General features: G+C 44.3%; 1 protein-coding gene across 1 annotated transcript in view; it reads left to right on the forward strand.

Annotated features, from left to right (window-relative positions):
• The window catches only part of Dlst (dihydrolipoamide S-succinyltransferase), a 24026-nt gene extending 12569 nt beyond the window's left edge, over positions 1–11457 (forward strand). The window contains exons 9-15 of the mRNA XM_021634175.2: positions 6–82; positions 1021–1118; positions 5829–5959; positions 7096–7169; positions 7809–7892; positions 8270–8437; positions 10057–11457. Of these exons, the coding sequence (XP_021489850.1) occupies positions 6–82; positions 1021–1118; positions 5829–5959; positions 7096–7169; positions 7809–7892; positions 8270–8437; positions 10057–10191 (767 nt within the window). The 3' untranslated portion in view covers positions 10192–11457. The remainder of the gene's footprint in view (positions 1–5; positions 83–1020; positions 1119–5828; positions 5960–7095; positions 7170–7808; positions 7893–8269; positions 8438–10056) is intronic.
• Positions 11458–12707: the final 1250 nt, after the last annotated feature.

Genomic DNA, 12707 nt, shown 5'->3' on the forward strand with positions numbered 1-12707 from the left:
TTCAGTGTCTGCAATAAAACCCACTGCTGCCCCTCCACTGGCCGAACCAGGAACTGCCAAAGGTGTGCGTTCAGAGCACCGGGTAAGCCTCTGGTGACTCCTTGGAAAGTGGTGGGGGCCTCTGGGGAGTGACGGAGAGTCGTGCTTGCCTTTGCCTTGAGGGATTAGAAAGTTGCTTGTTCATGGCCTCATAACCGTCAGATGGTATAACAAGAGCGCAGTGTCTGAACACTGTCTGGCGGATTTTCTACTGCATCACGCTGCCGCTGCTTCAAATTGAGAACAGTAGCACATCTCTTGCTTCCCACAGTGACTTCACAGCCTAGTCTGCTGAGAACCCTGCTTCAGGGCTTCAGTAACACTTCACTGTAGCTGGGGGCCAGTGGGGCCAGATTGTCGCATTGTAACAATAAGCTGTCTGAGCAGACACAAAACCTCAAGGAAGTATGGCCACAAGTGTGGGTTCTTTGCCTGAGAATACTTCCTAAAAATACCATAGCCTCAAAAGCTTGTTTTTGAGTTTCCGTTCCCCAAGTGGCTGTTCTCACGCAAGTCTTTATCAGCAGAAGTTGCCCTTTCTGTACTGCCTCTTAAACCGGCTGGCTCTATGCCACAGTCTTCCTTTGTAAATTGGTTTTGGTTTTTAAATCACATTATTTCCTGAGCCTCTGTTCTTGGTCAAATCTCAGGCATTTCTGAGTGAATACTTTGGTCTCTGAGTCTGTGTTTTTATTCTGAGGCTACTCAGGAAAGAGGAAGCTTGTAGCTTTAACTAATGATTGGGCCCAGCATGTGGCACATGCTGTTAAGCCCAGTACTTGAGAGGCAGAGGCAGGAAGATCTCTGTAGCCACCGTGGTCTACATAGATGAGAGTTCTAGCCTAACCAGGACTACATAGCAAGACCCTGTCTCAAAAACAAAACAAAAACAGTGCTTGCCATCCATCCATAGCAGGTTGAGTTCCCTCACCAACTGGGGACTGAAGTCAGATGTCAACTCTTGTTCCACTTTCCTTTCAGGAAAAAATGAACAGGATGCGGCAGCGCATTGCTCAGCGGCTGAAGGAAGCCCAGAATACATGTGCAATGCTGACGACTTTTAATGAAATTGACATGAGGTGGGTTCTCTAGTCCTTCTAGTCTGTGTCTCTTGCAGAACATGTGAACTTACCCTAGTCCTTACCAAATGTTGAGTCCAGAAATAGCTTGACCAGGGATAGGTATTACTCTGCTTTGTTCATTGTTGACTTACACAGTATGACCCAATTGTTTAATTCACTAATTTAGTTTCCTAATACTATGGCTGTGTCCTCTGCAACATAAAAAGCATAGCCTTTTGAACTTTCATGCCTTAACTACTATGAACTTTGCTAAATTAGCCTAATGTAGTAATTTTTGTTGCTTAGGTTTTTATACTTACTTTTACTTATGTCTGTGTGTTGGGGGTGCCTACAGAGTTACAAGTGGTTGGGAGGCCTTTGACATGAGTACCAGGAATCATACTGGGGTCTTGGGGAAGGCAGTATGTGCTCATAACTGCTCCAGCCTCTGTTTTGTTTTTGAGGCAGGGTCACAACTATGTAGAGCAGGCTAGCCTTGAACTCTATATGTAGACAGGCTAGCCTTGGACTCACAGAGTTGCCTGCCTGTGCCTCCCAAGTATTGGGATTAAAAATGTGTGCCATCATGCCAACCTGTTTGTTTGTATTGTTTGTTGTTTTTGAGACAAGGTCTGTGTTGCCCAGGCTGGGTTTGGACTCTCTTTGTAGCTGAGAATGATGGTGATGGTGCCGCCATGCCTGCTGATAGTAGTGCTCCACTTCCTGCTACCCCTTGGAATGGGAAAGTCTTCACAACTTGCCTAGAACCAGGACACACATTCGGCTTCCTTCCCTTCCTTCCTTCCTTCCTTCCTTCCTTCCTTCCTTCCTTCCTTCCTTCCTTCCTTCCTTCTTTTTGTTTTTTTTCGAGACAGGGTTTCTCTGTGTATCCTTGGCTGAGCTGGACTCATTCTGTAGATCAGGCTGGTCTCGAACTCACAGGGATCACCTGCCTCTGCTTCCCAGAGTGCAGGGATTACAGGTGTGTGCCACTGCACCCATCTTCCACTTGGCTTCTTTCTAAGTGACTATTTCTTTCTTTTTTTTTTCCAGACTTATTTATTTTTATTTATTTTATTATGTGTACAATGTTTTGCCTGTGTGTACACCTGAACGACAGAAGAGAGCACTAGATTTCACTACAGATGGTTATGAGCCACTATGTGGTTGCTGGGAATTGAACTCGGGTCCTCTGGAAGAGCAAGCAGTGCTCTTAACCTCTGAGCCATCTCTCCAGCCCCCTAAGTGACTATTTCTTGTGTATATTCCCAAGCAACTAAGAATCCAGCAGGCACAAGGGCAGAGACTTGCCACCTTTCACTCTACCCAGTTTTGGTTATGGAATTGGAACTAAGTTAAGGTCTTTGTATGTATGTATATGTGTGTACACACACACACACATCCACATACACACATGAGTGTGCAGGTGTGCATGTATGCATATAAAAGCCATAGATCAACTTCAGTTGTTGCTCTTGGGAGTCCTCTACCTGGCCGGTGAGTCAGGTTTCTGCCAGCCTGGAGTTTGATGAATAAGTTAAGCTGGCCAGCCAGCGAGCCACAGGGATCTGCATGTCTCCTACCTGCCCAACAGTCAGAGTTCAAGTTCAAGTTTGCCACCAAACCCAGGATTTTTTGTTTGTTTTTATGTGGATCTTGGAGTTCAAACTCAGGTCCTCATGCTTGCTGGGAACTGAGGTATCTTCCCCAGGCTCCAAATGGGTTGAATTCTAAAATATAAACTTCAGTTTATTTCACCTGTTCCTGTAATGAGCTAATTGTTGATTTACTTGTTTTCTTCAAAATTTTGATATGTGCAAGTATCAGCATTGTGGGGAAGAGAAAATTGTTTTATTTAATAAGTATTTTAAGTGTTTATCATATGCAGATCACTAAAGTGTGAAATTTTGGGGGATATGGAGATAGATGAGTGTAAAGCTCTCTGGAACTTGCTACCTCATTTTGGTCAACATTAAATAAAATCAGGAAAAAAAGATTAATATGAAGTGGAGAGTGGAGTGACATCTAGTGACATCTAGTGAAGTTAACCAGACTCCCACACATTGTCAAGCAAGCTAGTGTCAGGGCAGCATTGGCAAATGTAGGGCCAGGGAGGGTCTCCAGGAGGAAAGAGTTTGAATGAGCTATCAAAACTGGCAAGCGGTTAAGCCAGCTGTCGTGCTGCACATCTGTCATCCCTGTGCTTGGGATGTGGAGGCAGGAAGAGCAGCAGTTCAAGCTTATCCTCAACTATATAGAGTTCAAAACCAGCCTGGACTATATATATGAGACCCTGTCTCAATTTAAAACAACAGCAAAAAGCAAAATGCTAAATAGATTTCGAGAGAAAGTCAATCCAGATAATTTTAACAATTTGGATCATGACGCTGTCAAGAAAGTGTAAGACACTCAGGGAGGCAGAGGCACTGTGAGTTTGAGCCTAGCCTGGTCTACAAAGTGAATCCAGGACAGCCAAGGCTAAACAGAGAAACCCTGTCTCGAAAAACCAAAAAGAAAAAAGTGCAAGAAACAAAAAAGATTATTTCTGCCATGAACAGTATGTAGGGAAGAATAATGAAAATGAGATCCATATTTCAGTGAGTTTTGAATGTCAAGGTCAGAATTCATTAAGTCAGAAGATCAAGTCTCGAAAGAATCCCCCCCTTTTTTTTTAAGTATTGAGTCTCCCCATCTACTTCTTAGTGAGGAAGCTTGCTTGACAGTGTGTGGGAGTCTGGTTAACTTCACTAGATGTCATTGTTCTATTGGGAAGTTTTCTAGAGACTGTTATTTTCTGTACCATCCGTAGTAGAGGGAAGGACTTTGCCCTAATGAATCACAAAAGCTGCAGCTTATGTTTCCTGCATTAGAGGCAAATTGTTCACAAATTAAATTGGACTTTGAAATTTTACCCAGTTTCTTAAGACAAAGCATGTAAATATTTATGTCGCTAAAAGATGCAGTTGGCCCAACAGCCTTGATTGCAAGTAAATTTAATGGCTGGATCTCCTTTCAGTAGCTAATCTAGTATCATTTAGCAGTGGCCTGAGGCCTCTTTGTAGCCAGTAATCTGGTTTAGATCGAGTGCCCTTTGGGTCTTGGGCCTATCAGCTAACCCAGAGGAGCTGAGACTTGCTCCTTTCTTCATTGTCCCAGCTCTGCCTCCAAGGGCAGAGCTCTGAAATAGAAACTTCTTAATGACCAGAAAATGGCATTCAGGCAGGTCTGAGAGCAGAGACACTTAAACCACGCCTCCTTCCCACTTTTGCAGCCCTCTGTCTTGGGAGCCAGTAATGCCTTTAGGGTGGTAATCCAACACTAAATGAGGTTAGACTCAGGAAAGGAAACATTTTTAAACCCAATCAGTCTCCCTAGGAAATTTTCCTTTTTTCTAAAACAAAAGGTCTGAAGTGGACAATTAAAGTGGACCACATCTTATCTTTCCTGCTAATGTTGAATTAAGCCATTATAGAGGGAAAGGGAGAACTGAGCATTTGGTCCTGAGATAAAGTTAAATTCAAATTTCATCATGGAATGTTATTTCTATAATCATAGAAGTTATATTCCTTCTGGAAAATGATAGGAGAGATGTTTCTCACTAACTCTTCAGTGTGTGTGTGTGTGTGTGTGTGTATGTGTGTGTAGGGTAACGGGGAATCCAGCTTGATAGACCAGAGGATGTTCAAGTTGCAAAGTCTTTTCAGAGGCAAGCCCTGCTGCTGAATCTGAAAGACAGGCCACAGCCCACACAGAGCCACTAAATACCACATTCTAAATACCAAGGAAACCACAGTCGGTAAAACTAATGCTAAGAGCAGGCCCTGTGTCTTGTCTCTGTATGGTGGTGCCCAGCCTAGCCCTCACAGGTGGTGAGCATTAGTAACTGTTCAACGAACAAGTAGGCAGAACTGCTAACTCAGGAAATAGTGAATCTGTTGTCTTAGCACAAGCCTGGAAGAACACTGGACTTACCTTTCCGCATTCAGTTATGATTGCTTGTGCTTGCGTGGAACCCATACTTCATGGGTAGCTTTTTCTTTCTTTTCTTTTCTTTTTCTTTTTTTTTTTTTTGCTAATTAGATAGGAGAAGTATCACAAAGTAAAAAGCTTTAATGTTTTTTAAAATATAGTTCTAACAAAAGGAATGTTGGTTTTTGTTTCCAGTGTGGATAATTCAAGATTTTAGTGTAAGGGAAATACTCTCACTTAGAGGAAGGATGATGGTACTCAGCGTAATCTTCATATTTGTCACTGAAATCTGTGTCTTCTAGAACAAAAAGGATCCCCTTAAAAGGGCTCAACTACCTTAATGACAGGACAGTGCTGATTCTTTTAAGTCGTTTTTTTGTGATAGAACAGTTTATTACATTGGCCATTAAAGAATGTTTCAAAACTTGAAGCTAAGTTTTCCCAGTCTAAGGTAAAAGCTCATCCAGTTGTATACATGGGTTAAAACCTGTGAAAGTCCAAAATCAGGCTTTAGCTGCTCCTCGAAGGTAGTACAGGCCTGCAATCCCAGCTTGTTGGAAGATTGAAGCATGAGAATTGCAAGTTTAAAGCTAACCAATGCAGTTTCATGACACCCAGTCTTGAAACGTTAAAAAGGGGCTCGGGGTGAGTAAAACACTTAGCAGCGTTGCTCAGAGGTCCTTGACGTGAGCACGTGCACATACACACACACTAGACTTTAGAGTTCATTGTAAGTTTCTTTGCATCATGTATTTTCAGTAACATCCAGGAGATGAGAGCTCGGCACAGAGACGCTTTCCTGAAGAAACATAATCTCAAACTAGGTTTCATGTCAGCGTTTGTGAAGGCCTCGGCGTTTGCCTTGCAAGAGCAGCCTGTTGTAAATGCAGGTAAGTTTCTTGAGACCAGTGTAGCAAAGGTCTTTGGAGCTTGGTGTACGAACACAGACCTGCTGTCGCATTTAGGGTCACCAAGGCTTCTTAATTTCACAACTGTAGAAGCATGATCACCTTCCCCAAATACCATCATGAGTACTTTCTCTCCACCAAGTGGACAGAAAGGCTTCTTCTACTGTGTAGCTTGGCAGTTGCTCCGGCAGCAGGCAGCTCCGGGATAGCCTAGCTTCCCAGGCTCTCTTGTATCATGGAGAATCTCAAGTTCTGGCTGCTCCCACCACCACCACCATGCATCGTTTACTTGGGGCTTGACTTCCACACTTGGCATAGGCTCCAGGTTGACCTATGATCTCAAGTTAAAGGTCTCATTGGGAAGGCTAGGGCTTAGTACTCTTTTTCTTTTCCTCTTTATTCTCATTTAAGTGTTGGTCTAGCTCACAGTTCTTGCTTCCTGTTGAGGCACTTCTGTGTCTCTTGGAAGATAGGAAAGGGGACAGTGACACTTTGCAGTCCTCAGCATAAAATCCCTCGTCTGTTTCCCATTGAGTGCTGTGCTCTAGGTAAGTAGGAGGGCTTTCTTTGCTTGTATGCATCTCTCAGAGTTCTTCACTTGACATGCATTTCTAACAAGCCAGTGTTGGAAGATTTCCAAGCCCTGATTTTCTCATAGGTAGGTACAATATTCAGCAGTTGGTTTACTATTTCAAGATGCCATATTTAAAAGACAGACCTGCTCCACTTCCACCTGGATCTCTAGAGAGAGGCTTCCCTCTTCTTGCTGAGGAAGCAGACTGGGCAGATCATCTACCCTCCTTTACCTTTTAACAGAACTTGATAACTGGCCATTCTCTGCTCAGTGAAGGCTTGTGTAGATGAGCAGTTAATGAGCTCTTGTTGTGTGAACTTTCTGTTAGCTGTGCAAGAACGTGCTCCTACGTGCAGGTTCTTTCAGAGGCTTGGGAAATATTGTCATAAATTGGGATGGGAGCCAGGAGAGAGTCAGCCACTTGTAGTTACTTTCATCTTGATTAGTCAGTGCACACTGCAGTGGCCGCTGAAGATTTTTACTCTGTTGACTCATTAGCCTTGACCAAGAGGGTTGTATGTAACATACGTTTTCTCTTTCATAGTGATTGATGATGCAACCAAAGAAGTGGTGTATAGAGATTATATTGACATCAGTGTTGCAGTTGCTACCCCAAGGGTATGTTGGGGCAAGAGTTGAAAGTGCTTGCTTAGATCCAGTCTTTTTTTTTTTTTCTATTTCTGTGATAGACACCATGACCAAGGCAACTTACAGGAGAAACAGTATTGGGTGGGCTTCATTTTCAGAGGGTTAAGAGTCCAGCTGCCATCATGGTAGGAAGCGGCAGCAGGCATGGTACTGGAGCAGTACCTGAGAGCGCACATGTTGAGACACAGTCACGAGAGAGCAGAGTGGGAGCTAACTGAGAATACCACGGCTCTCTTGAAAGCTCAGAGCCTTCCCACGGTGACACATCTCCAAAAAGGCTACACCTCCCCATCCTTCCCAAACACTCTACCAACTTCAGGCCAAGCGTTCAAATAGATGATCCTGGAGGAGCCATTCTCATTCAAACCACCACAGATCTCCACTTACTTATATGAAAAAGCTAATCATATGGAAGGGGTTATTTCTACAATTCTATGTTTTTAGGGGATCAATTAGTAAAAGTACACTTTTTTTTTTTTAACCATGCTACATTCCTTTATCTTAGTGTAAGTCTTTTTAATCACAGTGAGTTTAAGGTGTTCTGCTTGGGGAAATTGTAACTATAAAGAGTACTGTTATTTTGCAACTAAAAACAACTTTTCACTCCAGGGTCTCGTGGTTCCTGTCATCAGGAATGTGGAAACCATGAATTATGCAGATATTGAACGGACCATTAATGAGCTAGGAGAGAAGGTACAGTAGGCAGACGCATGGGCATGAGCTGCTGGGCAGTTGAGGGAACAAAGTCTGCAGAGGTTGGCATTGCTCAGGCATCTGGTGTCTCTAGGTAATGCATAGCCACCCAGAAAAGCAATGGCCATTAGAGCTAAGAACAGTGTCGGGCAGAGCCTCCCACTTCCCAGTGGCTGAAATCACAACTGGCTGGGGAAAGAAATGTTGATTGTAGAATCATGCTTTCTCTGGTCACAGTCCCCTTACCTTAATGTAAAAACTCCTGTTTGCTGGAGTTTGCATTTCTGGGCTCAGATTAAGAGTTTTCTATATTGACGTTTTTTGGAGTGAAGAAACCTGGTTTGACTTAACGTTGCAATTACGAAACTTTTTTTTAGGCCCGAAAGAATGAACTTGCCATTGAAGATATGGATGGTGGTACTTTCACCATCAGCAATGGAGGAGTTTTTGGATCCCTTTTTGGAACACCCATTATCAACCCCCCTCAGTCTGCCATTCTGGGCATGCATGGCATCTTTGACAGGCCTGTGGCTGTGGGAGGCAAGGTAGGAATGAATGCGTTTGAGATTTTTAACTGCTAAGTAGCTGTAAGAGAAATCTAACTAAATACTTATAAAGCATCCACTGTAATTTCAGGCTTAAGTTTCATTTCTTGATTACTAAATGATAGCTAAGGCACTGGTTCTCAACCGTGCTCTGTGCATGTTGACGTTACTGGGAACTTGTTAAAACTGCAGCTTCAGACTGGAGGGATGAATCGGTGATTAGGTGCACTTGCTGCTCTTGGCCAAGCGCCTATGGTCAGTTTTCTGCGTACACATGGTGCCTTGCAGCCATCAGTAATTCCAGTTTTGAGGGATCTCTTTTGCCCTCCTTGGCTACCAGGAAGGCACATGGTACACGTGTAGACAAAATGCTCATACATATTAAAATAATTTTTTAAAAAAATAATTTTTATACCCACCCCCTAACTCAATCTACAGAAGCTGAAATGCAGACAGTTCTGATATTTGTAAAACTTCCCTGTGGGACTTGCTGACATGTTTGATTGTCCGCACCTCAGGGAGTCAGGGATGGATAGACTTAGAGAGTATTCTTTCATCTGTGTATCTATTGCTCCTTGACCCTGGGAAGCGGGGCACAGTGCACAGCAATCCATGGGCCACAGGTCATGTGAGGGAGGCAAAAGAGCTTGAGTTAGCCATTGGAAGATAACTTAGTTTAAAAAAATAAAGATCTCTGAGACTACTATGTCTAGAAGGTTTTTGGGTTATTGACTCCTGTATAAATCCAAAAACCATACGTCTTTTTCCTGGATACACCTAGCTTTACACACAGCAAATTGGTTGGTTGGTTTGTTTAATGGATTTTTAAGACAGGGTTTCTCTGTAACCTATCTGCCCTGGAATTATCTGTGTAGACCAGGCTGGCCTTGAACTCAGAGATCTGTTTGCTTCTGCCTCCCGGGTGCTGGGACTAAAGATGTGTACCACCCCACCTGGCAGGAATAGAAAATTTGAACTAAAGATTAATTTTCCCCTCAGACATATACTAGTGGTAACATGTCTGCCTAGCATGTGCAGAGCCCTGAGTCTGATAAGCCAGGTGTGGTAGTACCTACTTGTAATTACAGCATTCAGGCAGCAAAGGCTAGAAGACCAAGAGTTTGGTGTCATCCTTGGTTGTATATTGCGTTTGAGGACAGCCTGTGCTACATGAGATCAGTCTCAAAAAAATAAAATAAAATTTTTAAATTGTAACTTCAAGGCTAGGGGTGTTGCTCAGTAGTAGGGTGCTTGCCTAGCATAGCCAAGGCCAATATTGGATCTACAGCATTGTAAAAACTGAACTAATAAAGATTGTAACTTTAAAGTAGCTCCAACAGGCAGCCACAGGTGAAGAGAAAACCTTTCTGTAGGTAAGAGCGTACAGGCTAGACTATGGTATTGCTTATTTGTTTTACGGCAACTTTGAGGAACCTGTTTGTTTAGACTTTGCTTCTATGTCCTAGAGCTTTGCACTAAAGAAAATAAACCTAAGTTATCTAGAGGCAGGAGTGGCAGAAGAGACTTTGGAACTAAGGAGTGTTGATACGGACTTCGCTTTCTTAGCAGTCTTTTTGTGATCTGCGGGATACAAACCTGTTGACCTCTCTTCTTTGCAGGTGGAAGTGCGGCCTATGATGTATGTAGCCCTGACCTATGACCATCGGCTGATTGATGGCAGAGAGGCTGTGACTTTCCTCCGAAAAATCAAGGCAGCGGTAGAAGATCCAAGAGTCCTCCTCCTAGACCTTTAGGAGGAAAACACATACCCTCCCTATCTGATCATGCAGGAACTGAAAACCAGTCTTCTCCCTGTCCCCTCATCAGTCCCAGGTTAGCCTGATGACAGGCAGGCACATACTGTTGGCCTCAAGCAAGGAAGCCAGGGCACTATGTAACCAGCTTTCACAGGTCTTTTATTAGTGCTCCTTCTAGGCTCTTTCTCTCTCTGTGTGTCTCTCTCTTACCTTCTGATATCTTGGGCCTGAGAGAGAGAGAGCCTTAACAGATGTTCATTACTATTCCTGCCTTTCTTCCAGCCTCTGTAAAGACAACTTTGCTTTTCCTCTTAATAGTATTCTATAGGGATACCACCAGGGACCATGTGATTTGAGTTTCTCTCTTTGGAAAGTGTTCCCCAGAGATGCCTGGGGGGCTGCTTTGCCTCCCAGGTCAAGGCAGCCTCTGTCCCAGCTGTGCACATTCTCACCTGATGCCACTATGTGGAGGTATTGAACACAGGCAAAGAGGTGCTGCTTTGCTTCTTAAATGCACCATCATTTTGCGCTGTCAGTGGCTTCAAGGTGCCTCTCTACCTCTTCCAGGAAGCACAGCTCAGGGGATTTGGGGATAGGCAGAATTGTGCAGAGTCCCCTGAGGTTGCATATTTCATTGCAGATGGGAGTTGAACCCTTGCTTGCCCTCACAGGCTCCATTGTATGCTCACACTGGGAAGATTCATTTTGGCATAATCACATACAACTGTGGTCATACCAACCCTTTCCAGGCTTCTAGGAATCATTCTAGGACATTGTTCTCATTTAGAGCAGATTTTAGCACATCATGGCAGTGGGACAGCCTGGTGAAGGGACTGCTCTGACCAGATCAGGTTGACTTAGAGCTTTTAAACTGAAGGTGGTATGAGCATGTGATGGGAAGAGGCTTTTCTCTCAGGAGTAATATAGTGATGAAATGGATGATGTCATCTCTAAGGTCACCCTTCGGGTGCAAGTACAATCATTGGAATTTCTTGAAGTGTGGTTAAAATGCAAGTAACAAGTTATGAAAACCCCTGGGCCTTGTGTCCTGCACTGGGGCCTGAGACTGCTGACAGCTGACGCTGGGCCATTAGCGCTGAATGCCCTTTTTTCTTGTAATCCAAGACAAGCTGGGGGGAGGGGAAGAGGTCAGTATTGAGTGCCTGCAGCATCTGCTACTACATCTTCACCATTCAGAACTTGTAACTAAAATATTTAAAGAGACTGATTTTGAATGAAAATTAAAGGGCAAATGTTCTCAAACAGGGCTCCAGCATCTGTGCTCCTTTTAACCCTTGAGGCTGAACAGCCCTCAACACTGTTGGCAACCACAGTGTTATTGAAAGCTTCATCACAAGTTGGCTATCCTGTGGCATCTTGTAACTTTCTGGTAGAGATGATGGTTAAATCCTGGATCTTTGTATACTCACCGCTGAGCAACATCCAGGCCCCTATCATACATACTTCAGACGTGTTAATGCTATGCTGCTCTGACTGCCAGCCAGGGGAACCCACTATTCTCTTAATGCCCTGGGTTCCTTTCGGGGAACCCTGTGGTCCTCACAAACCAACTCTCGAAGAGAAATTGTGGCTCCCACCTATGGGAAGCCCCTTGAAGACACCAGGGAACAGTTGCCCTTTTGAGGGGCTTGCGCGAGGCATGAACATTTGTGATGTCATTTGGGATTAGTTGCCACGTGTGGACCAAGAACGGTGAGAGGCTGCGTCCTCAGAGCTGCAGTATGTAGGGCATAGGGCAGTGGACAGGACAGGCTTGGTCACCAGCTTAGCCGGACCACCGTGGGTAGGCATGATGGAGTACAGGCTTCAGCACAGCCTTGCTTTCCCGCACAGCCTCTCCTCTGATCTAGTCTGCCGTGAGGTCCTTCTCCTGGAGGCCTGCCACAGGAAGAAGTGGGGTCCTTGAGCAGTCACAGCTGGTAGGTGGGTTCAGTTACAAATCAGGCCTAGTGCTTGATACGCTACAAGTTTTGATTTTTCTGGTAAAACATCTGGAGTAGCCATTAGTTCTGTTTTACTGAATGGCCATCTATAAGCCCTGTCAGAACTGGGACCATGGTGTTCCGAATTGATGGCTCAACTGAGTACCGAATGTACAGTGTGATGGCTGGGCAGGCCCAGAAGTGAGGTGTGCTTTATGAAGCAGTGACTGAAGTCTGGCATTATGGGCTACCACAGAGGGAACCTATACTTGTGAGCCAGCTCCAGCATGCTCCAAGTTAACCTCTCAAAAGCCTCTTGTTTTCTCAGAAGAATCTTCCACAAGCTCACTGTGAGGATTAAGGCAGTGTGTTCCTCGGGCACCACGACCTCAGATGTTTCTCTTCCCCCTCCTCCCTTTTCCTGAGGCTGTTCCCCAGGCTGCTTCCTTGCAGGTCACTTTGACTACATTAATGATGCAAAGGTGCCACAGAAAGACTTTAGTAGAGGGTGGACAAACCCCAGGCACTGCCAGGACGAACACACAGACACATACGTTTGAGTTGCCCAAT

This window comes from Meriones unguiculatus, chromosome 7, assembly GCF_030254825.1.
Source record: "Meriones unguiculatus strain TT.TT164.6M chromosome 7, Bangor_MerUng_6.1, whole genome shotgun sequence".
NCBI lineage: Eukaryota > Metazoa > Chordata > Mammalia > Rodentia > Muridae > Meriones > Meriones unguiculatus.